At 50.9% G+C, this 26,304-nt stretch overlaps 1 protein-coding gene across 9 annotated transcripts; it reads left to right on the top strand.

Annotated features, from left to right (window-relative positions):
- The first annotated feature begins 1,025 nt into the window (after positions 1-1,025).
- FLOT2 (flotillin 2) lies at positions 1,026-23,122 on the top strand. 9 transcript variants are annotated; one of them, XM_074189084.1, is made up of 12 exons: positions 1,061-1,166; positions 7,754-7,835; positions 9,778-9,875; positions 10,612-10,702; positions 17,297-17,420; positions 18,907-19,025; positions 19,170-19,283; positions 19,450-19,569; positions 19,653-19,867; positions 20,183-20,366; positions 20,603-20,752; positions 20,845-23,117. In XM_074189084.1, exons 2-12 carry the CDS (start codon positions 7,809-7,811, stop codon positions 20,881-20,883), a joined length of 1,281 nt encoding a protein of 426 aa, XP_074045185.1. In that variant the 5' UTR covers positions 1,061-1,166; positions 7,754-7,808; the 3' UTR covers positions 20,884-23,117. The 9 variants fall into 9 exon arrangements, with proteins under 9 accessions (XP_074045184.1, XP_074045182.1, XP_074045183.1 ...); XM_074189085.1 differs by lacking the exon at positions 1,061-1,166 and adding an exon at positions 1,442-1,460 and having other exon boundaries at positions 20,845-23,118; XM_074189080.1 differs by lacking the exon at positions 1,061-1,166 and adding an exon at positions 3,173-3,934 and having other exon boundaries at positions 20,845-23,122.
- Positions 23,123-26,304: the final 3,182 nt, after the last annotated feature.

Below are 26,304 nucleotides of genomic sequence, written 5' to 3'. Positions count from 1 at the left end.
TATTATACTTCAGGGACTTGGGAGAAGGTTGAGGCAGTTAGGGGAGAGGATAGAAAATTATTAACCCCCTGGGGGTGGAGGTAAGAACACATGATAATTATACTCTAGAGGCTTTGGGGATAGAGGTAATGGTTATCCTCAGAAGTCCTGGGGATGGAGGTGATCATTGTTCCCAGAGGTCCTGAAGGTGGAGGTGATGGGAGGTGATCAATGTCCCCAGAGGTCCTGGGGGGGAGGTGTCTCCAGGTGTTAGTTGTCCCCAGAGGTTCTGGGGGGAGGTGGCTCCAGCTGTTAGTTGCAGGGGAGGTATCTCCAGGTGTTAGTTGGGGGAAGGTGCCTCCAGGTGTTAGCTGGGGGAGGTGCCTCCAGGTGTTACTTGGGGGAGGTGCCTCCAGGTGTTATTTGTGGGGGAGGTGCCTCCAGGTGTTAGTTGGGGGGAGAGGTGTCTCCAGGTGTTAGTTGGGGGGGGCCTCCAGGTGTTAGTTGGGGGGGTGCCTCCAGGTGTTAGTTGGGGGGGGCCTCCAGGCGTTACTTGGGGGAGGTGCCTCCAGGTGTTAGTTGGGGGGGGGCCTCCAGGTGTTAGTTGGGGGGGCCTCCAGGTGTTAGTTGGGGGGGCCTCCAGGTGTTAGTTGGGGGGAGAGGTGTCTCCAGGTGTTAGTTGGGGGGGCCTCCAGGTGTTATTTGTGGGGGAGGTGTCTCCAGGTGTTAGTTGGGGGGAGAGGTGTCTCCAGGTGTTAGTTGGGGGGGGCCTCCAGGTGTTAGATGTCTCCAGAGGGCCTAGGGGGGCAGGTGAGGGTGACTCTTCGCTTCTCTCCCGCGCGGGAGAGTGGGGTGGGGCAGCCTGGGGCGATGAGCCCCGCCGGGGCCCGCGGCCGGGGTGCCTCCGGGGCGCGTCGGGCCTCTGAGGGTCCCGTCTCCGGCCTCTCTTCCCCGCCACGCGGCACGTGCGCAGGAGGCCCGCTTCCGGCGGGGGCGGGGCGCGGAGGCCGGGCTTCCGGCGGGGCGCGGCGGGGCGGGGCGCGCCTCGGGGCGCAGGCGCACTTGGCCGGCTGCCCGGCCCGGCCCGCAGAGGCGCGAGTGCGCGCAGCGGCCCCATCCCGGTGCGGGCGCCGCGGCCATGGGCAACTGCTACACGGTGGGCCCCAACGAGGCGCTGGTGGTGTCAGGTGAGGGCGGGGGCCGGACGCCCCGGGGAAGGCAGGAGAGGTTCGGGGGCGCCCCGGGGCTGGGGCTCAGCGGCCAGCCCGGGCGGGGCAGCGGGGGGCGGGGCTTCCGGGCAGGCCCCACCCCCGGGCCCCGCGCAGACCGTTACGGGGGGGGGGGGGGCCCGCGCCGGCGCCGCCCTGCGGCCCCTGGGGGGGCCCGGGGAGGGGGCGGCGGGCAGCGCCCCCCGGTGGGCGCCTGGGGGTGTCCGGGGGCGGGGGCACCCCGCGCTGTCGGCGGCCCCGGCGGAGCCACAGGTCGGGGCGCCCCGCCAGCTGCAGGGGAGGGGGAGGACGGTGGGCCCGGGCCAGCCCAGACACCGAAGGACTCGGGCCCCCAGAATAACATGCCGCGGGGCGCGTGAAGCAGGCACATAAGCTGTCTCTGCCGCACCCCCTCCCGCGGGAGTCTGTTCCGTGTTTGTTACCTCATTCTCCCGGAGATCTTGTATTTCTTTTAAAGATTTATTTCTCACAAAAGAAATCCTCTAGTCCAACGCCATCACTGTAGAGATGAAAACTGAGGTGACTTAGCCAAGGTCACTCACTCCCTAGGTGAGAGGTGGGTTTGCATGGACCACCTTCCCTGGGTCTCTTTCCTGGGAGAACTCCCAGATCTTTGCCCAGAACTCTCTCCCATCTCTGTGGAGTATTCCTAAGACTTCCTGCTGTTCCCCAGGAAGCAGCATCTGAAGCATCTCCTTCCCAGAACAGTTACCAAGATGCCACTGGACCTAGTTGAACCAAGGTTTCAGACCATTTTTTCAGAGAGAAAAGATTTCCAGATTGGGGAAACAAGGGGTGGGAGGACGGAAGGGTGGGTACTTCTTACGCCTATAGAAAGGCAGAGACCAGAAGGTGGAGTTGGCTGGTCTCCACTACACAGCCCTGGCATCAAGGAAGTGGTACGGCTGATATGATGGTAGGGGCTTATCACAAACAGAGGAAGGGAGGGCTTTATTCCAGGCTCCCCTTGCCTCGCCTCCTAGGAACATCAATTTAGAGCTAGTCCTTTTTAACAGATGAGGAAACTGAGGCCCTGTGAAGTTGCCACAGGCATGATATTACACATCAAACCATCTCTAAAACTGAGCTATGGTATTTATTAATGATCACACAACTCGGGGCTCTGCTCTCAAGGAGAAGCAGGGTGCTGGGCTGGGGAAAACCAGGCAAAGTTAAACATTTATTTCTTTTGGGTTCACACTCCCCAGCGACTCCGCTCCTTAAAAGGAGACAGGGTGCTCAAAATCACCATGCAGGATCTCCTGGTGATCATTTATAGAGTTAGACTCCCTTTGAAGGAATTTTTAAAGAGCCAGGGGGCCCACAAAGCCTTGGTGTAACTGGTGGTTACCCAGAAAACCCCACTTAGGGGGTATTAATGTAGGATAATGCTATTAGAATTGCTTGATTTTCTCCTAAGTCCCCCCACAAGTCAGCAAAGAAGGGTACTGCAGCAGGCCCCACTCTAGGGAAAGTCCCTTCTGTGACTGATGATCCAGGGTTCAGGTCAACATCCTGTTGATTCTGTTTTCTTATTAGCTGACCTAAACAGGAGTTAGGTTTAGGTGGACTTGCTATTCTATTCTAACGGAGTCCTCTGAGGGAGTCAGGAAATTGGGGCTGGGGTATCTGCTGAGATCCCATCAGTCACACTGGTAGTTTGTAACTGTGATTGATGGCTCTAGAGCCCCTGTTCTTGACCTTGCTTCCTTTGATCTCCTTTAGCATGTATGTAATGTGTGTCTGAGACCAGGGTGTTTGGGGGAGTGGGGATCACACCCTGGAGCTGGAGAAGAGTGAAGAGGTCATTTTTTAAAAGTGAACTGGGGGGCAGCTAGGTGGCGTAGTGGATAGAGCACCAGCCCTGGAGTCAGGAGGACCTGGGTTCAAATCCAGCCTCAGACACTTTATTGACCTAGCTGTGTGGCCTTGGGCAAGCCACTTTAAACCCATTTGCCTTGCAAAAACCTCAAAAAAAAAAAAGTGAACTAGATGGGGCATCTAAGTGCCTCAGTGAATAGAGCATGGGCCCTGGAGTCAGGAGGACCTGAGTTCAAATCCAGCCTCAGACACTTAATAATGACCTAGCTGTGTGGCCTTGGGCAAGCCATTGCCTTGCCGAAACCTTAAAAAAAAAAAGTGAACTAGACTGGTTCCTTTTGTTTTTCCGCCTTCTCCTAATCAAAGCTTCCTTTGTCAAAAAGGGAAACAGGCTAAGTGAAAAAATCCCCCTGGCCTTGGGCCATATTGGCTCTTACCTTTTCACCACTATGGGGAGGTGTTTTACCTGTTCTTTGGAAAAGTTCTTGATTTTTCTTTGCCTGAGGTGTACAAAGTCCTGAGCTAGGAACCTGTTCTTCCCTCCCCCCACCCCCTTAAGGTTTCCTTGGAAGATTAATCCAATTTGCTTCTTCCTGTGTTCCTCTGACCTCACTTTTTTTTTTTAATTCCTCACTTATTGCACTAGAATATTCCATTCTAGTGATAAACCATTTCACACTATTAGTGGGTAGTGTTCTACCCAAATGGTTCCCATCTTTGGAGCTGCTGGAGACATATGCCCCTAAGTAGAATCCCTGAGCCAAAACCTATGAACTCACTGTTCTTGACTAAATGGAGATCCAGAACTTGGCTCCTTTATCTCACAGATTAGACCTAGGGAGGATAACAAAAAAAGGAAGGCTGTAGTCCTCAGCCCCAGATCTTGGGATGCTTCAAGCTGGGAGGTAAGGCTCATCATCTTGTGGAACTTTGGGGAAAAGAGGGTAGGCTCCTAACCCAGGTCTCTGCATTAGGGAGATTCCACATTCCCAACCCCCCTGTGACTCCACAGTCCTTAGGGGAAGGGTCAAGAAAAACCTACCATTAGCCATTTGAGTCCAGTCTCCTTTAAGACCCAGCCTAGAGGGATTCTGTTACTGTCTCCTACCCTTCTAGACCTCTAGAAGTAAATTCAACCAAATCCCTAGCCAACCCTCTCCATCCTCCTCTGGAACAAATTCTTCTTGTCTTTCTTACTTTTCACTTAGACCCTTCAAAGGGATGGTCGCATAATACTTTAAGATTTATAAAGCACTTTTTTGTACATTATCTAATCTGATCTTCACACCACCTTATGAGGTAGTTATAGATGTTAATGTCCTTGATTTTTTTTTTTTTTTTAGGGCAATGGGGTTGTCACACAGCTAGGCAATTATTAAGTGTCTGAAGTCAGATTTGAACTCAGGTCAGTGCTCTATCCACTGTGCCACCTAACTCCCGCCCCCATGTCCCTGTTTTACAAATGCACCAGCCAGAGGTTTTGAGACGTTAAATGAGGTGCCCACCATCATGCGATTATCATCTTAGACTATGACCCAGGTTCTTCATGATTTTAAGGTTAACACTCCCCCTACCCTGCAGTCTGTCTTGAGAATTGGGGATTGAGAATTAAATCTTGGATGTCTCCATGGTTCTCTACCCCCAAGCTCACTAGTGCAAACTCTGTGGGTTTCTAGCTCCTGGTCCCCAGGCAACTGGGAAGCCTCTTGGGCTTCTCCCTTTAGCAGTTCACAGGCCTTTCCCAAGGGCCCATTGGGAGGCCAGACACTGGCTTGTCTTTTGGCCCAACTCTGAATGTATGGGGAGATCAATACTGAGAGACTTACTTTGGCAAGGGAGAGGGTGACATGCCATTCAGAGGCCAAATTGGCAGGATACCAGGAGACATGGTGGAGGACACTGGAGAAAATACAATTAGGGCTAAGAAGACAATGGTGGAATAAAAAGGGCACCTGCCTCCTTACTGCCACAGTGACTAGACACTCCTCCAGCCTCACCTTCCCCTATGTTCCCCACAGAGCCATCAAGAACATGGTCAGATGGCCAGAAAAGCAAGGTTTGGGGTACAGGGGACCACCATAGAAGCAGGGGATAGAGGGGCTGGCTGCTGAAGCAACCCCTCTGCCTGGTGAGGCCTGCAGGCCTGAGGCAATGAGGGGCAGAAAGGCTGGCCAGAAAGCACATGCTTCCTTCCTGTTGTTGCTGCCCATCTGGAGTTCTTCCAGCTTCTTTGGCCTGGCCTCCCTCTCATTGGCAAAGCAGACTAAAAAGTCAGCAGACCCAGGACAAAAGTGGGGCAGGGGTAGTAGCCCTGCATTCTCAGCTCTCCCACACAGTCCCCGTAGCCCTGGTGTAGTCAGCCTGGCCTGGCCAACCCCACCTGGGCTAAGGAAGTGCTAGGTCAGGATCTGAGGTCTGCTCTTACCCTTGTGGGGGGGGGGGCAGAGACAGCTCTTTATCCCAAGTGCAATCTCAATCCTCTTGGCTCCTTGCCCAGTTCTCTATGCGTTGAACCATCTGGCTGGCTGTCAGGAAAACAGAGCTTAAGTGTCTTGCCCAGGGTCACACAGCTAGAAAATGTCTGAGGCTAAATTTGAACTCAGGGCTTCCCGACTCCCATTCCAGCACCCTTTCCCATGAGCTACCTAGCACATACTAGGCACTTGTTGGATGACTAGCCCGTCTCCCTCATTTTATGGATGAAAAGAAATGGGACCCAGAGAAGTTGTGATATTACCTACCATAGAACAGGTGGTCAGTGGCAGAGCTGAATTTGAACTCAGGTCCTTTGACTTTAAACCCAATGCTCTTTCCACTGTGCCATGGGAGCTGGCCCATGAGCAACACTTGCTTTGGTTCCCAGACAAGGAGTGATTTGTGGACCCACCTCTGATTTCATTTTGTCCTAAAGAAGATTCAGATTTCAAGGTTGGTTTCGTGTTCTCTGATGAGAACGTGAAACCCTGCTTTGGGTGGGCCAGCCCCCAAGAATATTGAGTTATAGAATGAGAGAGCGGGAAGGGAGCCAAAGAGCCATCTGGTCTAACCTCCCCCCTGTACAGGTGAGGAAGTAGAGGCTAAAGACTTGTCCAAGGTCACCAAGCCAGAATTAGACCCCCAGATCCCTGCCGATTGATATCAGCCATGCCCTCCCTACTTATGAGTTTTATTGTTGCCTTTGGTTTTCAAGCCTCCCAACTGGCCCTTGGCCTACCTCCCTTGTAGAGTCAGACCAACCCTCTGCTCTCCTCCCCATTGGGTCTCCCACTTGTACCTCAAGGTGTACCCTCCTCAGTTGTCCCTTGCCTTTGAGCACTACCTGCCTGGATGCTCTCATGGGCATTGCTTGGACATTTCTCCCAGTACATTCATATGTTCCTTCCTTTCTCTCCCTCCCCATTTCTCTTTCCCCCCCATCTTTTCCCCTTTATAGTTTTTACCTCTGTGAAACTTGGCAAGATATCTTGGGGTTCACAAGCTCCAAATCACTCTGTTCTCTTCGATGGCCAACAATCCATCCCAGGCCAAGCCCCACTTGGTCATTGTTTGGGCCCTATTTGGCTCAGAGTGAATGTAAAGAGCAATTGTTTCTATTTGTCCAGACATTTGTCCAGGATTCTGAAGATCCTCTCCTCCCAAATTAAATTTTTTTTTTTTTTACTAAGCAAAAGAGGCCATTCTTTGCTTTGCTTTCTTAACCTCACTTTAGTCACTGAGTGGGATTGTTGCCTCAATCAAACTGAGACCTGGGAAAAACTTCAGCTTAAAAAGACCAAGATCTCCCACTGCATCCAGGACTGTCTCCAGTCCTCTTGATCCATATCTGGCCCCTGGACCCATATGGCTCTGGAGGGGACAGTGAGGCTGGAGATTTAGCACAGCTCCCCCTCCTCAAATCCAATTCACTTGTGAGTCATGGTATCACCTTCCTGATGTTGTGGTCATCTTCAAGAATGAAGACCAAGGGGCAGCTAGGGGGCACAGTGGATAGAGCACCGGTCCTGGAGGTAAAAATCTGGCCCTCAGACACTTAATAATTACCCAGCTGTGTGACCTTGGGCAAGTCACTTAACCCTATTGCCCTGCAAACCCCCCCCAAAAAAAAAAACCTGAAGGACAAACCATAGCAACAAGAACACATTGTTTACCTTGTAGTGTCTTTCTCCTTTTTCTTGTGTCTTGTCTCCCCATCTAGATTACAGCCTTCCTCAAATGCTTGTGTCCAAGTGCCTCCCCCACATATTTAGTGCTTGTCAGAACCAGGTGCAGCTAGGTGGTGCAGTGTATAGAGCACTGGCCCTGGAGTCAGTAGTACCTGAGTTCAAATCCAGCCTCAGATACTTAATAATTGCCTGGCTGTGTGACCTTGGGCAAATTCACTTTATCCCATTGCCTTAAATAAATTTTTTTAATTAAAAAAAAAAGATGTCAGAACCGGTATTTCTCCTCAGCTAGAACTAGAACAGCTCACAGCCCCTGGAAAGAATGAAATAGAGCAGGTAACAAGAGCTTGCAAGCTTGGCTTTAATGTAAAGACAATCCTTCCAACAAATCAAACTACAAGCAGAATAGCCTGGGGGCTCTCATGGGCCTCTTGGCCCTCTGAGCCCAGGATGCTGGTAAAAAGTCCCTGGACACTGAATCAGAGACGACCCCCTTGTCCTTTGCATCTCTGAGATCCTGTGAGCTGCAGACCCATGAAGCCTCCCTGGCTTGCTTTGCAGGAGGCTGCTTCAGTCCGGATACGAAGAAGTATGTGTCCGGAGGCTGGGCCTGGGCATGGTGGTTCGTCTCAGATACACAGAGGTAAGGGATTTGGAGGGGGAGCCGGGAGGATGGCGGGGGGGGCAGTGGAGAATTTCTCCCTGGTGATCAGGACTGGCCCCTGAAAGTTGTCCTGTGGCACCCAAGGTTACTGGGTAGAAGTTGCATTGCCAGATTGGCAGTGGAAGCCCTTCCTTTTGGGACTGGTATCAATAGCATTCCAGAGAATTCAGGTGTCATTTCTTGGGAACATCCTTGCTCTCAAACAATCCATTTCTCCAAAGAGTAGAAATCCAGGTAGAAGTGATAAATAGAAATTAAATATTTACATTCTTTCCAGGTAGTTATTGAAGTGTCCTTTGTGGGGGGTAAGGAGGGACAAGGATCACGGGGAACATGACATTTAGCTAGAGACCTCTTTTTTGATCAAGCTAAGAAGACTTCGTGGGGCATGTGCAGTTGATTGAAGGCAGGTCAGACCCAGAGACCAAGGCAGTTCCAGTTGGGAGATGGGCCTAATGTCATGCTTCCCTCCAGAAAGAGGCTAGACAGCTGACCCATAGGGAAGGCAGGTGCCCCCCCCCAGCTCCAAGTCAGCTCTCAGAATTCTTCTGGGGAGTATCTTAACTTGAAAATCAGAGTGGTAGTGGAAAACATATTGAAAAGTTTGACGACCCCCCCAACCTGAGTGTCACCCCAGGGAAAGATGGTTCCCCTTGCCGAGCTTCTTCAGGGCTCTGGCTCTCTATTTCTTCCTCCTTCTTCCTCATCTCCTCCTTATCTCTCACTCAAACATAAGCCTTTCTTCTTGGTCTTGGGGGCTTCAGCAGAGACTTGGCCCTACAAAAGCGGGGAAAACCCAGCAGACGTGTGCCTCCCTGGGAGGGACCTGCCCACTTGGATCCTAGTGTGCCAGAGCTGCTGGGCCTCTTCATTTCACAGGAGCAGAGAGCCAGAGAGGGAACATGAAATTCCTGCAAGAGCAGAAATAAAGCCTTGACCCAGGCGCCAGGCTCCTTCACCTCTCTTGACCCATGTTACAGGACTCCATGCCAGCGCTATAGGGGGCAGGGAGCAGAACCAGAGAGCAGGAGGCTCCAGGCCTTGCTTGAGAATCCAAGATCTGGTCTTGAGTCTGATGCCACCAGCCTACACCCCACTGGGTCTGAGAGGGTGACTATTAGTGTCCTCTTCCTGCCCCATTGTGACTCTGAAGGTTCATCTCTCGGGCATGGCCCACAGCCCGCTCTCCTCTTCCCCAAACTTATTTTAGGGGCATTTGACTGACACTCCAATCTAGTGAGTTCTAGCCAGGGACTTCAACTTCCTCCTGCAAACAGGATTAGGCAGGATTTGTCCAGACCCAGGCACCTGACCATTGACCACTACCCCTCAGAGAAGGTGCTTCCTTCTGTGACATCCCTGAGCTGCCCGAACCTCTTCTCTCCTTCTCCTTGTTCCCTTATCCCACCAGCATGAGGAAGCCATCTCTTTCTGATCCCTGGTTCTCCCTCCACCTCTGAGCTGCAGCCTTCCCTCTCCTTCCCTTCCTCCTCCTCCTCCTCTCCCTTCTGCTCTCCCTCCTGGCTTCCAGCACAGAGCTTGCTCTGGGAGCCAGCTTTCACTGCATCAGCCTCCAGAGAGAGGGAACAAACCAAGGAAAGCCCCCCAAACCAGACCTCCAAATGGACCATCTGCAGCACAGTCCACACACACCCACACAGGCAGGGAGGGTGGACCACCTGAGGGAGAGGGAGAGGCAGGCCATGCCAGGATCAGTGTCATCTAGACCCCCAGAAGATGGCATAGAGGAATCTTGGCCAGGGATCCCACAGTGCTAGGAGGGCAGCCACCAGCCTCTAAGACAGGGCCCTGGGTGGGGGGTTCTTCTCTCTGGTGTAAGCTCAGCCTTCTCCTGCCCTCTCTCTGTGGCCAACCTTGCCCCTGGCACTGCTCCTTCATTTGTTCCCAATTTGCTTTTCAGATGACTCCTTCCGCTTCTCCCCTCCCTTTCCCCACCCCAAGGCTTTCACAAGAGGAACATAGATGCAATCGCTTCTTAGAGACCCACATTACCAGAAGGTCACATAGCATGGCCCAACACCTGCCTTCCACCAAGCAATTCGGTCCCGGGTTGTTCCAGTCTGGCTGCGGCGGACCTGATAGAGTTCTCTGAGACTGATCTAGCTTCCTCCCCATGTGTGGGCAACATTCAGATGAGGCTTTTGTCCCCTGAGCATACACCTGAGCAGGCCAAAATCTAGGCTGGGCAGTGTTTCCTGGGAATAAGCCCCTGGGTAGACTGTCCCTCTGGGCACAATTACCCATAAACTGTTGTGTTTTGTTTCCTGTGCCCCCCCTTTCCCATAATTAGGAAAAGGGAGCCTTCTGGTCTTTGGCAGGGAGTAAACTCCTTCAGACTATGCCAGGCAAGCTTTGGCCAATGTAGCAGTACCCACCAGCCTTTTAGGTGCCCATTTGTCACCATTTGCCAGCTCAGATTTCCCAAGTGCCCTCCTTGCCCCTAGCACCTTCTCCCTCAAAATCATTGGGGGGGGGTGGGGGAGCTCCTCTAGCAGTGGTTGAACTGGCACCACAGGGGAATGGGCATTCAAAAAAATCCCACATTCAAAAACCTCAGCTTGCAAACATCTGGGGTTGAGGGAAAGATGGGAAAAGACGTCTAGGGTGCCTGACCCCACTCTGGGCAATGAGTATCAGTGCCTGTCTGGTAACCACTGTATGTATTTGCTGTGTCCCCTTTCCTCCTCCTCTTCCTTTCCCCCACCCCCACCCCCGCTCCCTGGCTGCTGCTCAGACTGACTCTGGAGGTTATGACCATCCTGTGTCGCTGTGAGAATATTGAGACGTCGGAGGGGGTCCCGTTATTCGTAACAGGGGTTGCACAGGTAATAACCCACCTGCTTCCTCCATCTGTGTCTAATCTTTCCTCATTTTGCCCTGTGGGGCCAGGCAGACCGCCGCTAAAGGAACAATCTTCCAAGTGGATCCTCTGTCGTTTCCCCCTCCCCTGCAGCTTTGGTTGTATAGGTAGCTTCAGCTGACATGTCTGTGTGGCACCCTTCCACCCCCAAGCGATGGATGCTCTCCAGATCCCTTGCCCTCCCCCTCCTTGGGACTGTGTCAGAAACTGAGAACCAGAAGAGCTAAGGACTCTGGTCTGACCAGCAAGATGGGCCCTTCTAATGACCTTCAAGAAGTGGGACTTGGGGGAGGGGCTCATTTTTGGGACAGGGAGCAGTGAAGGCAGATGCCACCAACCCCAGGCTCCCTGGAAGTCTCTCTCCTAGCAGCATACCACTCTGGCCTCTGCTTCCTATGCCACCCCCACCCCTTTTCTACCTACCACATTCCCTCCACCCTCCTACTTTGCCCACAAGAGGAGAGATTAAAGCCTTGCCAATGAGAAGTGCCCACCTGGGCCCGTGGGCATAGGGAGGGTCCCGATGACCCTGGGAGTCCTCCAGCAACCTGAGGAAGAACTTGGGACAAGCTCTTCTAGACAGGGCCAGGAGCCAGAGCAGGAAGCACGTGTCTTCTCAGGGAGACTGAGTCCCAGGTCACCACCACGCTGATCATTTCACCCACTCATCTTCCCAGCACCGGGCATAGTCACCAACTCATTGTGGGACCTGCCTGGGCTGGGAAGAAGGGATCCCTTTCTCTTCCTCAAAGGAGATGAAAAGTGGTGAGGCACTCCTTATAAAAGAACCTAAGGGGGCGGCTAGGTGGCGTAGTGGATAAAGCACCGGCCCTGGAGTCAGGAGTACCTGGGTTCAAATCCGGTCTCAGACACTTAATAATTACCTAGCTGAGTGGCCTTGGGCAAGCCACTTAACCCCATTTGCCTTACAAAAAAAACAAAAACAAAAGAACCTAAGGCTTATTCTTAGGATTTTTTAAGTTTTAAAACCTAGGTGGGTCTGGCGTGGCCCCATCCTAACAGAATGGCCCTTGCTGATCAAGTCTGTTCCTTAATCTTCTAGTGACCCAACAATCCCCCCTTTCTGTGCCAAAACCAGAGGGATGGTCTCCATTCCATTATTAAATATTAGCCATCATTTAAAACAATAACAAGACAGTTTTTTTAAGTTTTTGCAAGGCAATGGGGTTAAGTGGCTTGCCCAAGGCCACACAGCTAAATTATTAAGTGTCTGAGGCCGGATTTGAACTCAGGTACTCCTGACTCCAGGGCCGGTGCTCTATCCACTGCGCCACCTAGCCACCCCAACAAGACAGTCTTCAACAGGCTTTGAAGGCACGTCATCCATCCCCCTCCTCGGGGCCAGCCACGTACCCTCTCCCCACCTTGGCATGGGACTCCATGGGAAGGAGCCTTGCGCAAATCATCTCTTGGGGGGGAGGGGGGCACCTTCCCATCTTGTCTCCCCTGGCCTCCCTGCTCTCCCCCTCTCTCTCATCTTTAATCTCACATTTTCTAGTTTCCTTCCCTCATGGCTGCAAATATGCCCATGGCTCCTCCTCCCTGAAAAACCCTCCTCTGACCCTACCAGTTAGTTCCTGAACTTGTTCCTTCTCGGCTAAATTCATTGAGAAAACCAAAGTCACTTCCTCTTCTCTCTGGGCTCTGGCCTCATGAGTCAAATGAAACTGGCCTTTCCAAAGTTCCCATAACATCCTAATTACAAATCTTTTTATGTTTTTATTTTACATTTTTAATTTATCTCATCAGTTATTTTATTATGTTATTTATATTAATACAGTCTATTGTTTATTATTAATATATCAATGTTAGCATATTATTTTGTTTGGTTTATTTAATATTTTTTCTTTTAAGTATTGTTATATTTTTCTATATCCAGTATATTATTAATAATCTATTATTGAACATCAATAACATATGAGTTATGTATTAGCATGGTGATTGTTTTATTACATTCATTTAATACTTTTAATTTTTTCCTGTTACATGTAAAAACAATTTTAAACATGTGGTTTTTTTTTTAATCATTTTTGAGTTCCAAATTCCCTCCCTCTCCTCTCCTCTCCTCTCCTTGAAAAGGCAAAATCATTTGATACACAGTGGATCTGTGAGGTAATATGCTCATTATATATCCAACTCTTCTAATGGCCGCTTGCTGGGTCCTGCTCTTCCTTGACCTCTCTGCAGTCTCCAACACACTCAGTCCCCCTCTTCTGCTCTCTGGGTCTTCTCTGCCCTGTTCTCCCCAGGTTCTCCTCTTCCTTCACTGAACCCTCACCCACCTACACCACAGAAATCCCCCCAGGCCTCCTGGTGAGGTCTTCAGCCAAACCCCTGGTCATTCATTCGGTGGTCATCTCTATTCTGAAGCCTCTTGGATCTATTGTCTTCTGGATGCCAGTTCCCCTAGCTGGTTTTGGGATCTCTTGAGCCAGATATCCCAAAAGGCATTTATTTCTTTTTTTCTTTTTTGGAGATAATCAGGGTTAAAGTGACTTACCCAGGGTCACACAGCTCCTAAGTGTCTGAGGCCAGATTTGACTGACCCTGACTCCAAGGCCAGTGCTGTCTTGATTGTACCACCTAGGCCTGTCCAAAATGCAGCTCTTTCTTACTCCCCATCCCCCACCACCACCCTCAAGCCCTTTCCTCCTTTGGACTCCCCTGTTTCTGTCAAAGGCAGTATCCTCTCAGCTTGCTCATCTCCCCTCCTCATTCTGTCTGGGCTGTCCTTTGCCAGACTTCGTCCAGGGTCCCCTTCCCTCACCTCATGGGCACAGCCCTCCCTCAGGGGCTTTCTCTTTTGAATCCCTGCTTGTCATCTCTTCTCACTGACCCGTCCTCCACTGAGCCACCCTGGGATTCTTCTAAAGAGCAGGTCTGACTACTCCCCTCCACTGCTTATCACTGTCATCCTCATCTTCATCCAGCTCCACTGGCTCCCTAGGACCTGTAGGGTCATGTGAACCCAGTGAACAGAGCCTAAGCCAGGCTCTGTTTGGCTTTTCGTCCCCAGTCCCTTCCTGCCACTCCATCTTTCCCCCCACAACTCGGCAGTGCACACTTGATGATCTCACTCCACTGGCTACCTTATATTCCTTGAACCAAAATCCTCTCTCCAGTCTCCAGCCTTTGCTTGGGCTGATCCAGATGCCTGAATGCCCCTCACCTCTGAGCTCCCCGGACACCCTTCAAGATTCCTGCTGATTCTCTGCAGGAGACTCTGGTATGTCACTGCTTAGGACACCCTCTCTCCCTGGGAGCCTGGGAGCTTCTCAAGGGCAGGGACCACCGGGCCCATCCAAGGCAGCTGCTCCAACAGTGTGGTTCACCTAACTGGACATTCATAGTGTCCACCACACTGGAGGACTAAGGACTGTAAGAAGAGCCTCCAGGTAGGAGGAGATGGGTTCAGCTCAAGCTCCCCTCACCCCCAGAGTCTTCTTCTGGTATCGACCCTCTCTCAGTAGGCAGTGGAGGACTTAGACCTAGACCACGCAGGTTCTCCATTCCCCACCCCCAAACTGGGGCATGTGAGCCAGAGATCAGCAGTGGAGCCACTAGAGAAGATTCACCTTCTAACCTTAGAGTCAGCTGGAGGGCAGAAGTACCCTTCATCTTGGGGCCCAGAATTTGAGCAGGGCCAGAGCCAAGATGCCAGGCTCTCGGGGGAGTGGGGGGGGAGGCAAGGCATCTTTCCATCCAGAGTCTCCAGGGGTTAATGACGCCTCCTGCTGGGTTCCTCATATTGGTTAGAGGTTGAGCTCCAAGGGAGAACCCCTAGTTTTGCCATTCCTCTCCTCCCCTTCCCCAAACAGTCCAGAATAGAATTCTGGGCCAAGGGCTTAGCTAACATGATCCCCTCCCATGGAAATGCAGAGAGCACAGTTAAACAAGAACCAGATCCATTGGGTGCTGTGCTTAGTGCTCAGATCCAAAAGCATAAGCAAAATACTCTCTCCTCTAAGACCTAACCTACCAGAGGGAAACAGCTCCTATGTACAGAAGCAGGGTTCAGAGTAAATGCAAAAATTTAATTATTGTGGAGTGGAAAGCCCTGAGCCCTGGAGGGACCAGGAAAGGCTTCGGGTAAAGGGGGCACCTAAGCCAGGCTCTGAAGGAAAGCCTTCTAGGCAAGAGGCTCAGCCTGGGCAAAGACCTAGAGATGGGAACTGAGCTGCCTCCTTAAGATCAGTTGGTCCAGATGATTCTGTTCTAACCTTGACCAAATGAACAAAGACAGGATGACCACAGGAAGGGGAGGAGGCCTCTGGGGAATCAGTGCAAGTGGGTGATTTGGGAATACTGAGTTGCAAAACAGGAAAGATTAACAACTTTTTATTTCTGGTTTTGGTCTTTGCAAGGCAATGGGGTTAAGTGGCTTGCCCAAGGCCACACAGCTAGGTAATTATGAAATGTCTGAGGCCGGATTTGAGCTCAGTTCTTCCTGACTCCAAGGCCGGTGCTCTATCCACTGTACACCTAACTACCCCAGATTGGTCACTTTTCTTCAGTGGTGGGTCAGCCTGACCCTTAACTCTCTAGCGCCTTATCTCTCTCCCTCTCCCATTACTCTCAAGGTCTCTTTTTCCTTCACATTCCATATCCAACTGCCCCTACATGCTAGGAAGATCAGGGGGCTTTTTACCCTGGACTCTTGTCTTAGGATGCTCTAGGTCAGTTGTCAGTTATTATCCCCCAAAAGTTACTGTTTATCTCTGACCACTTCTGTAAGAATCTCTGCGAAGGGGTTGTTTGCAAGGGATGCAGTCCCCAGATATTTTGGGTTATGCCACTACCTGCTGTGACCTAAGACAGGACCCTCAAGGTTCAGGTCCCACATGCTCTCAATTGAAGCCCAGGAGCCCCTTTGGGCCATCACCCTCCTCTTCAGAGACTTTCCCTCCATAGCACCAGCTGTGCCCTATAACTCTCCTTTGTGGTATTAGCCAGTCTGCCCGGTTTAGTCTGTTCACACTCTTCTAGGCCCCCAAGCCAACCCCAGCCCACTGGGAGCTGACCACTTGAGTCCATTTCTACTCAGTTAACTTGACCCTGATGTTAGTGCCCTAGGTGTTCTGTCCACCCTCTGGATTCTCCAATCCAACAAACTTTGGTGAAGCTTCTCCCACCCTTTAGGTCATCCCTGAAACAGCTTGTCTTTGCCATGGCCTTCCCTTGGGGTTGATGAGTAAGAGCGAGGAGCAGTGCACCTCCAGGGGTCAGACCAAGAATCTGGCCTGTTTCTATTCTCTTTCCTGGAACCTGTTTTGCACCCCACCTTCAGCCCAGTCCAGGACCCCTGCCCGGCCACCCCATGACCCTTCTGCCCAGCTGGAGTGACCAAGGCCTCTGGAGCTACCCTCAGAGCTCTCATTCAGATGCATGCACGTGTTTTACATTTCTTGACAGGATTTCACTAGAGATAATGACGTTGCAGCCCCGTTGCGAGGACGTAGAGACGGCCGAGGGGGTAGCTTTAACTGTGACGGGTGTGGCCCAGGTATAGTAACTCTGGGTCGAGCCATTGGGACTGTGGGGAGGGAGCGAGAGGACAGGAGCTGAAGCAGGAGCCTGCTCCATCGTTGGGCAGTTGGAGATGTTCTCTCCACTATTACCCCTCCCCAGCAGGGGCTCAGGAGCCTAGGGGAGGGGCTTCCTCGCCCCAGTCACTCTCAGGGCCTGGCTTTAACCTCTCCTGCTTTGCCATCTCCATCCCTAGATAGAACTAGTCACCCCCCCCACCTTCTTGCCTCAGGCTGGCCATGTCAGCCATCCCCTCCCCAGAGACCTCTGCTCTTCCAACCTCCAGGTCTTTGTAGGTGTTAGAAGGTTGCCCATGACTCCAGGTACCTCCTGGGCTCCAAGAAGGGGCCTGGATTCACTGGGAGCCAGAGGGGACTTACTTAAGAACCTAAGGGTACAATCACCAAGGGAGAGAGACCCCTACAGGCTCCCTCTGGTCTGTTGAGTCTGTCTCTCCTTTCTCTGCCTCCAGACTCCTTAGCCAGGGAGTCACCCTGTCAAGGAGCCAAGATGCCAATTAGGGGGGTCAGGTCGAGGGGCGGGCAAAGTGGAGCCCATAGGCAAGACCCTGTGAGTGCAGAGGTGCAGATAGCTGGGCTCAACCCCCCCAGGACTGCTGCTAAGACCCAGATGTCAGGGCACTCCTCAACAAACAAAGCACAACTTCTTACTGAAAGTATGTCTCTGCACTCTGGGAGAAACATCCCCATCTCTGTGGATCCACACCTGAGACTGGCCTCATGGGGGATAGAAGGGTGGCAGAGCCATCCTCCCCAGGAGAAGGGGAGCAGACAACTGCCCAGTCTTCTTTTTTTGTTTTGTTTTTGCAAGGCAATGCCCAAGGTCACACAGCTAGATAATTATTAAGTGAGGTCGGATTTGAACTCTCATCCTTCTGACTCTAGGGCCGGTGCTCTATCCACTGTGCCACCTAGGTGCCCAGCCTTTTTTTTTTTTAACAACCCTTTACTCTAGCTCATTGTCTCCTCCTGGGCTTCTTCCTTCTCTGCAGGTGAAAATCATGACTGAGAATGAGCTATTAGCTGTGGCCTGTGAACAGTTCCTGGGGAAAAATGTCCATGATATCAAGAATGTGGTCCTGCAGACCCTCGAGGGCCACCTCCGCTCCATCTTAGGTGGGGGGCAGTTCTTGCCCAGGACCCCAACCCTCCTCCCTTTCTCCTTCCTATCCTGCTTCACCCCTTCCCTCCTTAGCCCCAAAGCCCAGATTTGCTGCCTTGGCCTGGACCTCAGAGGCTGTTGAGTCTAACCATACCTGAACAGGAATCCCCCAGCCCCCTACCAAAGGTAGCAGGCACCCATGAGCTCCTGAGAGCCCATTTCCACTTTTTGTCAGTTTTTGAGGAGGCAGCTAGGTCATGCTACCATAGATAAAATGCCAGACCTAGAATCAGAAAGACTCAGATTCAAATCTGGACCCAGATACTTAGAAGCAGTGTGACTCTGAGCAAGTCTCTTACCTTGTTTGCCTCAGTTCTTTCTTCTGTCATGCCAGTGTGTGGCCTGATCCACAGGTTCCCGAAGAGTCAGACACCACCAGTTATTTCATCTGTCCAATCCCTATCTGTTCCCTCCTCTAGCTCTGTCCTTGGGGGCTAGGCAGGACAAGTCAGTCCCTCTGCTCTGACAGAAGGCCACTCTAGTGCCCCTTCCCCTGGACAGGAGACAGCTCACACCAGTCCTTCTTGACTCCAGAAGAGGGGGGCCAGGTCAACCACCTTCCTTGCTGCAGCCAAGGAGGCCTCTGGACTTTTGCTCATGGTTATTCCATTCAAAGTCCAAGATGTTTTTCACCTGCCCGGGGCCAGCTTGATCCAGGGCCAAGTTCTGGAGTGGAAGCTGAGGGTTGAACCCCGTGCTGGAAATTCATCCTGGAGACATCGACTTCAATGTTCCCAGGAGGAGAAGCATCCAGACTTGAGAAACATCAGAATTACAAACTGAAAGGTCCAAGAGAACGGAGAAGAAGAAACACCACAGGGTCCCAGACTGAGAACTCATTTTACCAATTACATACAGGCGGGGAAACTGAGGCCTAAAATGGTTAAATGATTTGCCCAGTATCATCCAAGGGTACAGGAGCAGAACTGAGATTTTAACTCAGGTCCTTGACTCTAAATCCATTCCACAGCTTCAGGGAAATGAGAATGCCCCCAATATTTTAAAGGCTCCCCCCACCCCATGCTCCTCCCCAGCAGACACATTCTTAGTCCTTCCTTTCTCCAACAGTCAGAGTTTGTTTGAGAACCATGGAGAGGCAGGGAGGTGGGACAGTGAAAGGAGCTCTGCTTAATCCTGGTCTGCATGATCCTGCTCAATTCTCATTTTATTTACCTGTAAAATGGGCAGTAAGACTTGAACCTCTCATGTGGAGAGTGGGCTTGACCCCAGGCTCGCTTTTTTCTTGGGGTGGCATTATTGCTGTCAATGGAACTAAGGAAAGGTGAATCTAAAGGGATTTAAGTAACACTGGGGACCTTCTCTGGCCTCTTGGGGACCCAGCAGCCTGGGACGCTCCATCCATACCAGATTGCTCTGTTCTGCTGTAGCAGGTGGGAGAAAGGGTTTGATGGAAGCCAAGCCGACCTTTGCCCCCTTCAGGGACCCTGACGGTGGAGCAGATCTACCAGGATCGGGACCAGTTTGCCAAGCTGGTGAGGGAAGTGGCTGCCCCTGATGTGGGACGCATGGGCATTGAGATCCTTAGCTTCACCATCAAGGTACAGCCTCACAGCCAGGGTTGGGGGGGTGGGGGGAGGAATGGGACTCTTTGGTCTGGAGCTCCTGGTCAGCCAGAGGGAAGCCTCTATGGGGGTCCACCCCCCATCCTCTTTGGGCTGACTTTCCTTCTTAAATTCCCATAGGATGTATATGATAAAGTGAATTACCTGAGCTCCCTGGGAAAGTCACAGATTGCCCAAGTCCAGAGAGATGCCGACATTGGCGTGGCCGAGGCAGAGCGAGATGCCAGCATCAGGGTAAGGGGGGACCCCAGCCTGGAGGAAGGACCCTGGCCTGACCTAGGGCTTCCTGCCACCCCCGAGATCTGAACACAGGTATCCCCATCAGCACAGCAGTCACATGGCCTGTCAATGGCCAGCCCCCAGGGACTCACCCAGACTTGTGCTACACCCCCCTCCCCAGGAAGCTGAGTGCAAGAAGGAGATGCTAGACATGAAGTTCCTGGCTGACACGTACATCGCCGACTCCAAACGCTCCTTTGAGCTGAAGAAGTCAGCCTTCACCGAGGAAGTCAGCGTCAAGGTGGGGATGATGGTGCCCTGCAGGGTGCAGGGTGGGGCCCAGCAGGGGGAGGCCAGTGGTCAGTGACCTCTCCTCTCTCTCAGACGGCCGAGGCCCAGCTGGCCTATGAGCTCCAGGCAGCCAAGGAGCAGCAGAAAATCCGGCAGGAGGAGTTGGAGATTGAGGTGTTGCAGAGAAAGAAGCAGATTGATGTGGAGGAGCAGGAGATCCTTCGGACCACCAAGGAGCTGGTGTCCACCATCCGGCAGCCCTCTGAGGCCGAGGCCCACCGCATACAGCAGATCGCAGAAGGAGAGAAGTGAGAGCAGGGAATGGTGGGGGGGAAGTCCTGGGCTCAAGTGGGGGTAACCCTAAAGGCCCCAGGAGATCCAGCTCCCAAGACCGGTTGGGAGAAGCTGTCCCTACCCCACCTGGTCCAAGTCAAAGCTTATAGGAGAGGACAGGGAAAAGGCCTTGAGTGAGGAGGGGGCAGATGCCCACCATCTGGGAGGGAGGGCCCCTATCAGTGGAGGCAGTCACTTAGGTCAGCCAGAAAGGTCTGGGGGCCAGTGGGGTGTGGCCCCAGGGCCGGACTGCAGGTTGACCACCTTTGCTTCTCTCCCTTCACCCCCAGGGTGAAGAAGGTCCTTCTGGCCCAGGCAGAAGCTGAGAAGATTCGGAAGATTGGGGAGGCGGAGGCCATGGTGATTGAGGCCCTGGGGAAGGCAGAGGCCGAGCGCATGAAACTCAAGGCTGAGGCCTACCAGCAGTATGGCCATGCTGCCAAGTTGTCCCTTGTACTGGATGCCCTCCCCTCGGTAAGAGGGCTCCCAGGGATCTATGGGCCAAGGGAGGCAGGGAGACCTGGAGGACCAAGACCGAGACCCCTCGGAGGTCCTGGGGCTGTTGGACCACGCTGTTCGGTTCCCCCACCTGGGTGGGTTCCCCAAAGGCTCCTCACACTCCTTCTCTTTGCCCTCTTGAGTCGCTGTTTCCCAGTCCCCAGGCCCCAAGTGCCACCTCCTCCATTCTGACCTCAACCCTCCCGGCCTAGATCGCCTCCAAGGTGTCAGCCCCACTGACCAAGATCGATGAGATCGTGGTGCTCAGTGGAGACAACAGCAAGGTGACCAATGAGGTGACTCGTCTGTTGGCGGAGCTGCCAGCTTCTGTTCATGCCCTCACTGGAGTGGACCTGTCCAAGGTGAGTCAGGGCCCCACCACGAGAGAGTGCAGAGGGAGAGGGAGTGGGGGGCAACCCCCATGATGCAGCCAAGCTCTCTTCTTTCCCCACAGATCCCTCTGATCCAGAAGGCAGCAGGGACACAGGGCTGAGGAGGCCTGGTTCAGCCCCTACACGGGGACAAGCGACGTCATACCGACTCTGGTGCCTGAACCTGTGGGAGCCAGGAGAGCCGCCGAGTCCAGGCCATCCCCACAGCACTTCTTTTGTCTGTCTCCTCTTCCTCTGTCTTTGTGTCTCACATTCTTCACCTCTAGCAATCATAGTTTAAGCTACAATCACTGTTTGTCTTTGAGGGGCAGCCTGGCCGCTGCTCACAATCCTGGTGCCTTGAAGTTCCTCAGCGGTCCATTTGTTCACCCCGTGGCCTGGCCACAGCGCAGCCTGGGGGGGGCATTCTTCTGCCATCCTCGTGGGAAGCCAGGGCCTCTGGAGCTTCTGCCAACCTTGGCCCAGGCCATCTTCCCTAGAAATCCCCCTCTAGCTGACCCTCCAGGGAAGGGCACAGGGGAACCCCAATCAGGCCCCCTGCCTTTATCCAGGCTCTTGGACTTCCCCCCATCAAACCCCATCTTTGTACAATCCCCAACTGCCGGAATCCATTATTATGGATTGTTTTGTGGGTCGTTGCAGGCCTGGGAGACAGAGGGAGGGTCTGACTGCCCCCTTCCTGGGCAGTAGCTTCATCTGGCCCCAACACTGTGCTGGGAGGAGTCAAAGGACAGCTGGGTGGGTGGGCATGCCTCACCACCCCATCACTCAGGGTTGCCTCCTGCTTGGGCATCACCTGGTGGCAGGGAGCCTGCAGAAGGACAAGGATTCCTCCTGGTTGAAGGTGCAAGTTTGCCAAGTCAACCCTTAGTGAGGGAAGCCCAGGAAGGGGACGCGGGAGAGGTTTTTTTGTCCTGGCTGGTCTGCATCCTGTCTGCTGCCCTTTGCCCAGGCCTCCAAGCTCCTCAGGCCACCTTACTCTTTCTCCCTCCCTCGGGGCAGGCCCCAAGCTCCACATTCTAGATCCTTCTGCTCCTGCTCAGGAGCCTGTCCTAGAAAGGCTAGGGAGTTGCTCCAGGCTTGTGTGTTGTGCCCATCAGGGTGAGGAGCCCACCGGCCCCTTTCTAGTCTAGCAGACCTCCATCAGGAGGTCCTCACTCGGTCACAAGGGAGACCAGCCGAGGTACCTCAGCTGACCAGAGATGAAGCCTGACCTGGGCAGATGCTAAGGAGACAGCCCAGGCTGGGAGCTTGGGAGAAGCTGGGCCGGGGTGTCCTCTGGAGAGAAGCTCGAACCTAAGGGGAGGGCCCACCTCACTGTCTGCTGCATGGGAATGTTGCATGTCCGGCCCTGGGCCCTGCCAACTTTCCTTTGGTATAATAAAGACTCCTTGCACCCAACTGGCTTTGCCATGTCCTCTGTAGGGGCAGGAACGGGGACTAGGGAGCCCAGCCAGAAGCTTCTATTGCTGTTTCACAATATGCCCAGCAGAGGGCAGCGACCCCTTCTTAGAGGGGAACAGTTGGGGCACCTGGACATTCAGTGGGGGGGAACCAATGCCCTACACCCCTATGCCTGGATCTCTGAAGGCATCATGGAGATGATAGCTGCGCTATGAAAATGAAACTTGGATAGACTGAAAACTCAGAGTCAATAATATGCATTAAAGAATTTAAACAGGACTAAGAACCTCTCATAACTGGTAAACGGAGAGAATTCACAGTCTTCTGTAAGTAGGGTAAAGGAAAGCTGACTATAACAAAAAAAATAATCACTGAGATCTATTGAGAACTAAAATAAGACCAAGAGCCATTCCACAAGTGGTCAAAGGATGTGGCCGACTAGTTCTCAAAAGAATTGCAAACAGCCATAAGAAATATCCCAAATTATTAATTAAAAATACAAACCAAAACAACTATATTGACAAAAACCACACTTTGGAAATAATCCATTATGGAGAGATAAGTTCCTAGAGAAGAAAACTTCATTTATAAAACTATTATTTCATTTTTAGCCTAAGAAAATTATGGCTAACACTCCAAAGGGGCTGACAACCTTTTCTACACCAAAATATTTATAGATTTTTGTTTTAGCAAAGAACTGGAGCAGATGAAGAAACCTAGCCATCCATGGAGAAATGGCTAAACTATATGTGGAAATGTGCATAGAATATTGCTTTGAGAAATACAGAGAAGCATAGGAAAATGTCAGAAAACTATGGTCACAAAAACAAGTAAACTTTTTAAACAACACTACTTTGTAATTATGCCAACACGGGCCTCTAGAAGAGATTGGAAAATGAACTTCTCTCCCTTTGCCAAGATAGAAGACGATGCACACTGCATCAACTATGGGACTCAGTTGATGTGTTGTCATTTTTGTCTGATTTTTGTTCTTTGCTTTAAGGGTTAGTTTGCTGGAGAAAAGGAAGAAATATATTCTGAAATGAAGATGACGTAAAACAAATTTTTATAAGTCAACAGTGGAAGTTCAAAACATTAAGTATTCTAGGATTAAAAAAAACTAAGGGGGTCACTAGGTGGTGCAGTAGATAGAGCACTGGCCCTGGAGTCAGGAGGACTTGAGTTCAAATTTGACCTCAGACTCTTAATAATGACCTAGCTGTGTGGCCTTGGGCAAGCCACTTAACCCCATTGCCTAGCAAAAACCTAAACCCTAAAAAATAATATAATGCCCAAAATGGGGGAGGGGGGGCAACATATCACCTGTTTTATTTTCTATGGTCCCATCACATCTGTTTTTCAGTTTTGAGTTCCATGCTTTTGAAAATGGTATCTAGAGGAAGCCACTCAGGAAAGTGAGGATTCGGAAGACGATCATGAGACAGCTAACCGAGTCGTCACCCAAAGAAAGAGTAGTGTTTGGTCCCATAGGGTAGAACTGGGAACAACTGATGGAGGTTGAAGAAAGGCAGATTTAAGTTCCATATAAGGAAAAAGGCTACTAAAAAAATGAGAGCTGCTCAGAAGTGAAATAGTTGCCTTGAGGGACAGTGAGTTTTCCATCACTGATGGTCTAGCAAGGACTAGGAGGACAGGACCATTTGTCAAAGTTATTGTGCAGATTGGACCAGATGGCCTCCACCGTCTCTTCCTATTCTGAGATCCTATGAATACCTCAGGATTATTTATAGAACTCTTTCCAGATCATAAAGGACAGCTTTGGGAAGTAGGGCAAGTTTTCCTGTCCCCATTTTGCAAAGGAGGAAACTGAGGTTCAGTGAGATGAACCAACCTGTTTAGGGTTGCTAGTAATTGATGGAATCCAGGGGCAGCTAGGTGGTGCAGTGGCTAGAGCACCAGCCCTGGAGTCAGGAGGACTTGAGTTCAAATCCAACCTCAGACACTTAATAATGACCTAGCTGTGTGGCCTTGGGCAAGCCACTTAACCCCCTTGCCTTGCAAAAACCTAAAACAAAAAGTAATTGATGGAATCCAGGCTCCAAATCCGACATCTATCTGTCACTAAGATGAGAAAGGACTGCACAACAGTAGGGGAATGGAGGAATAAATCAGGCTATAAGAATATAAAGGGATATTGTCCACCTTCATTCAGCCCCTAAGAGTCAAAGCAGGACTTTGAGCCCAGTTCTCCTCTGGACTCCAAGACCATGACTCTTTCCAGTACACTATATTTGAGAAAGGGATTGGGATGGGAAACTAGGGGTGCAGAGGGCAAAGGCATGGATGAAGAGGCATGGGACCTTGAAGGGAAAGAAACAGTAAAATTCCAGCTCCTTGAGGGCAGGGACTTTTGCTTTGGTTTTGTTTTTATATCCCTAGCAATTCCATTGGCTCTTAAGACCTAACTTTGACCATCTTTTTTGTTGCCCTAGGTTACCAGGACATTCCCCCAAACCTAACAGTGCAAAGAGGGCCTATTTGGCAACCACCAACCCTACAATGTGATAACACAGAACCACGACCAGAAAGACAAAAACTCCCCTATTAGTTTAGGAGAAAAGGCTCTATGACCAGTTGGAAAGAGTTGATGGCTAAAGCCACCAATATTGCCCTTTGCCTCCTATCCCCTCAAAAAAGCCAAGATGGTTACATTGAGCCTTTTTTTTTTTGCAGGGCAAATGGGGTTAAGTGGCCTGCCCAAGGCCACACAGCTAGGTAATTAAGTGTCTGAGGTTGGATTTGAACTCAGGTACTCCTGACTCCAGGGCCGGTGCTCTATCCATTGCACTACCTAGCCTCCCTGGTTACATTGAGTCTTGAAGGTGTTGAATCCAAATGCAGATCTAATAGGATTCTGGTCATTGAGAAATGTGGATATTGCCAATTGAGAGGCAAAAAGAAAAGAGCCAAGTGAACCTGCTCTAACTCTAAACTATTTTTTGCCATTCTTCTGTTTTGTTTTCAGAATTAAGATAATTAAAATATTGAAGTTAAACAAAACAAAAGCCCACCTATCTTTGCAGATAGGGTGGGGGCCCAACCAGATGTTCCAGCCTAATCAAGCCTAGGAAGCTGCTGAGGAGTTCTAAGTTTCTTAGATAAGTTGTTAAAAGATATGAACAGGCAGTTTGCAAAAGAAAAAATTCAAGTTATCAACAGCCATATGCAGGGGGGCATAAGTACTCCCAATCACTAATAGTAAGAGAAATGCAAATTAAAACAATCTTCATTTCTTGCTACATCCATATCAGGCTGGCAAAAATGGCAAAAATAAAAAAAATGACCAATATTGGAGAAAGACAGGCAAATCATAGCTGGAAAACTGATGGAGCCATCATTCTGGAAAACAATCTGAAATTACACAGAAGCCTCACTAAAGTGACCCAGTTAAAACACTAAAATGGCATGTAACCTAAGGAGATCAAAGACAGGAAAAGGTTTTCATGTATAAAAAAATATATATTTATAATAGCACTTTTTTTGCAGGAGCAAAAAACTAGAAACAAAGTGGTTTCCCTCCCATCAGTTGGAGAATGACTGAACAAATTAAGGTATATGAATTAAGGGAATATTTTTGTGCTGTAAAAAATGATAATGACTATTAAAAATGTAAAGGAACTTAAGAAGACATAATAATATGAACTGATGCAGAGCAAAGTAAACAGAATCTGGAGAATAATTTACATGATAACCATAATATTGTCAAAGAAAATAGAAAATAACAATTGAAAACTGCAAAAGTCCAATCAAAACAATTAGAAGTATGGAAGGAGGGGCAGCTAGGTGGTGCAATGGATAGGGCACCAGTCCCGGAGTCAGGAGAACCTGAATTCACATCCAGCCTCAGACATCAATAACTGCCTAACTGTGTGACATTGGGCAAGTCATGTAACCCCATTGCCTTAAAGAAACCAAAAAAAAAAAAAAGATGAAAGGAAACACACACACACACACACACACACACACACACACACACACACAGAGACCAATTTGTTTTACTTATTTATATTGATTTGCTATGAGACATCTTCCCAGTCATCCTCAACATCTTACTCCCCCTTACCCTCTTTATCCAATCAGTTGCCAAATCTTTTTTT

Source organism: Macrotis lagotis, chromosome 5 (assembly GCF_037893015.1).
Source record: "Macrotis lagotis isolate mMagLag1 chromosome 5, bilby.v1.9.chrom.fasta, whole genome shotgun sequence".
NCBI classification, from domain to species: domain Eukaryota; kingdom Metazoa; phylum Chordata; class Mammalia; order Peramelemorphia; family Peramelidae; genus Macrotis; species Macrotis lagotis.
The sequence above is the reverse complement of the archived record's forward strand: the minus strand, read 5'-3'. Positions and strand labels throughout refer to the sequence as shown.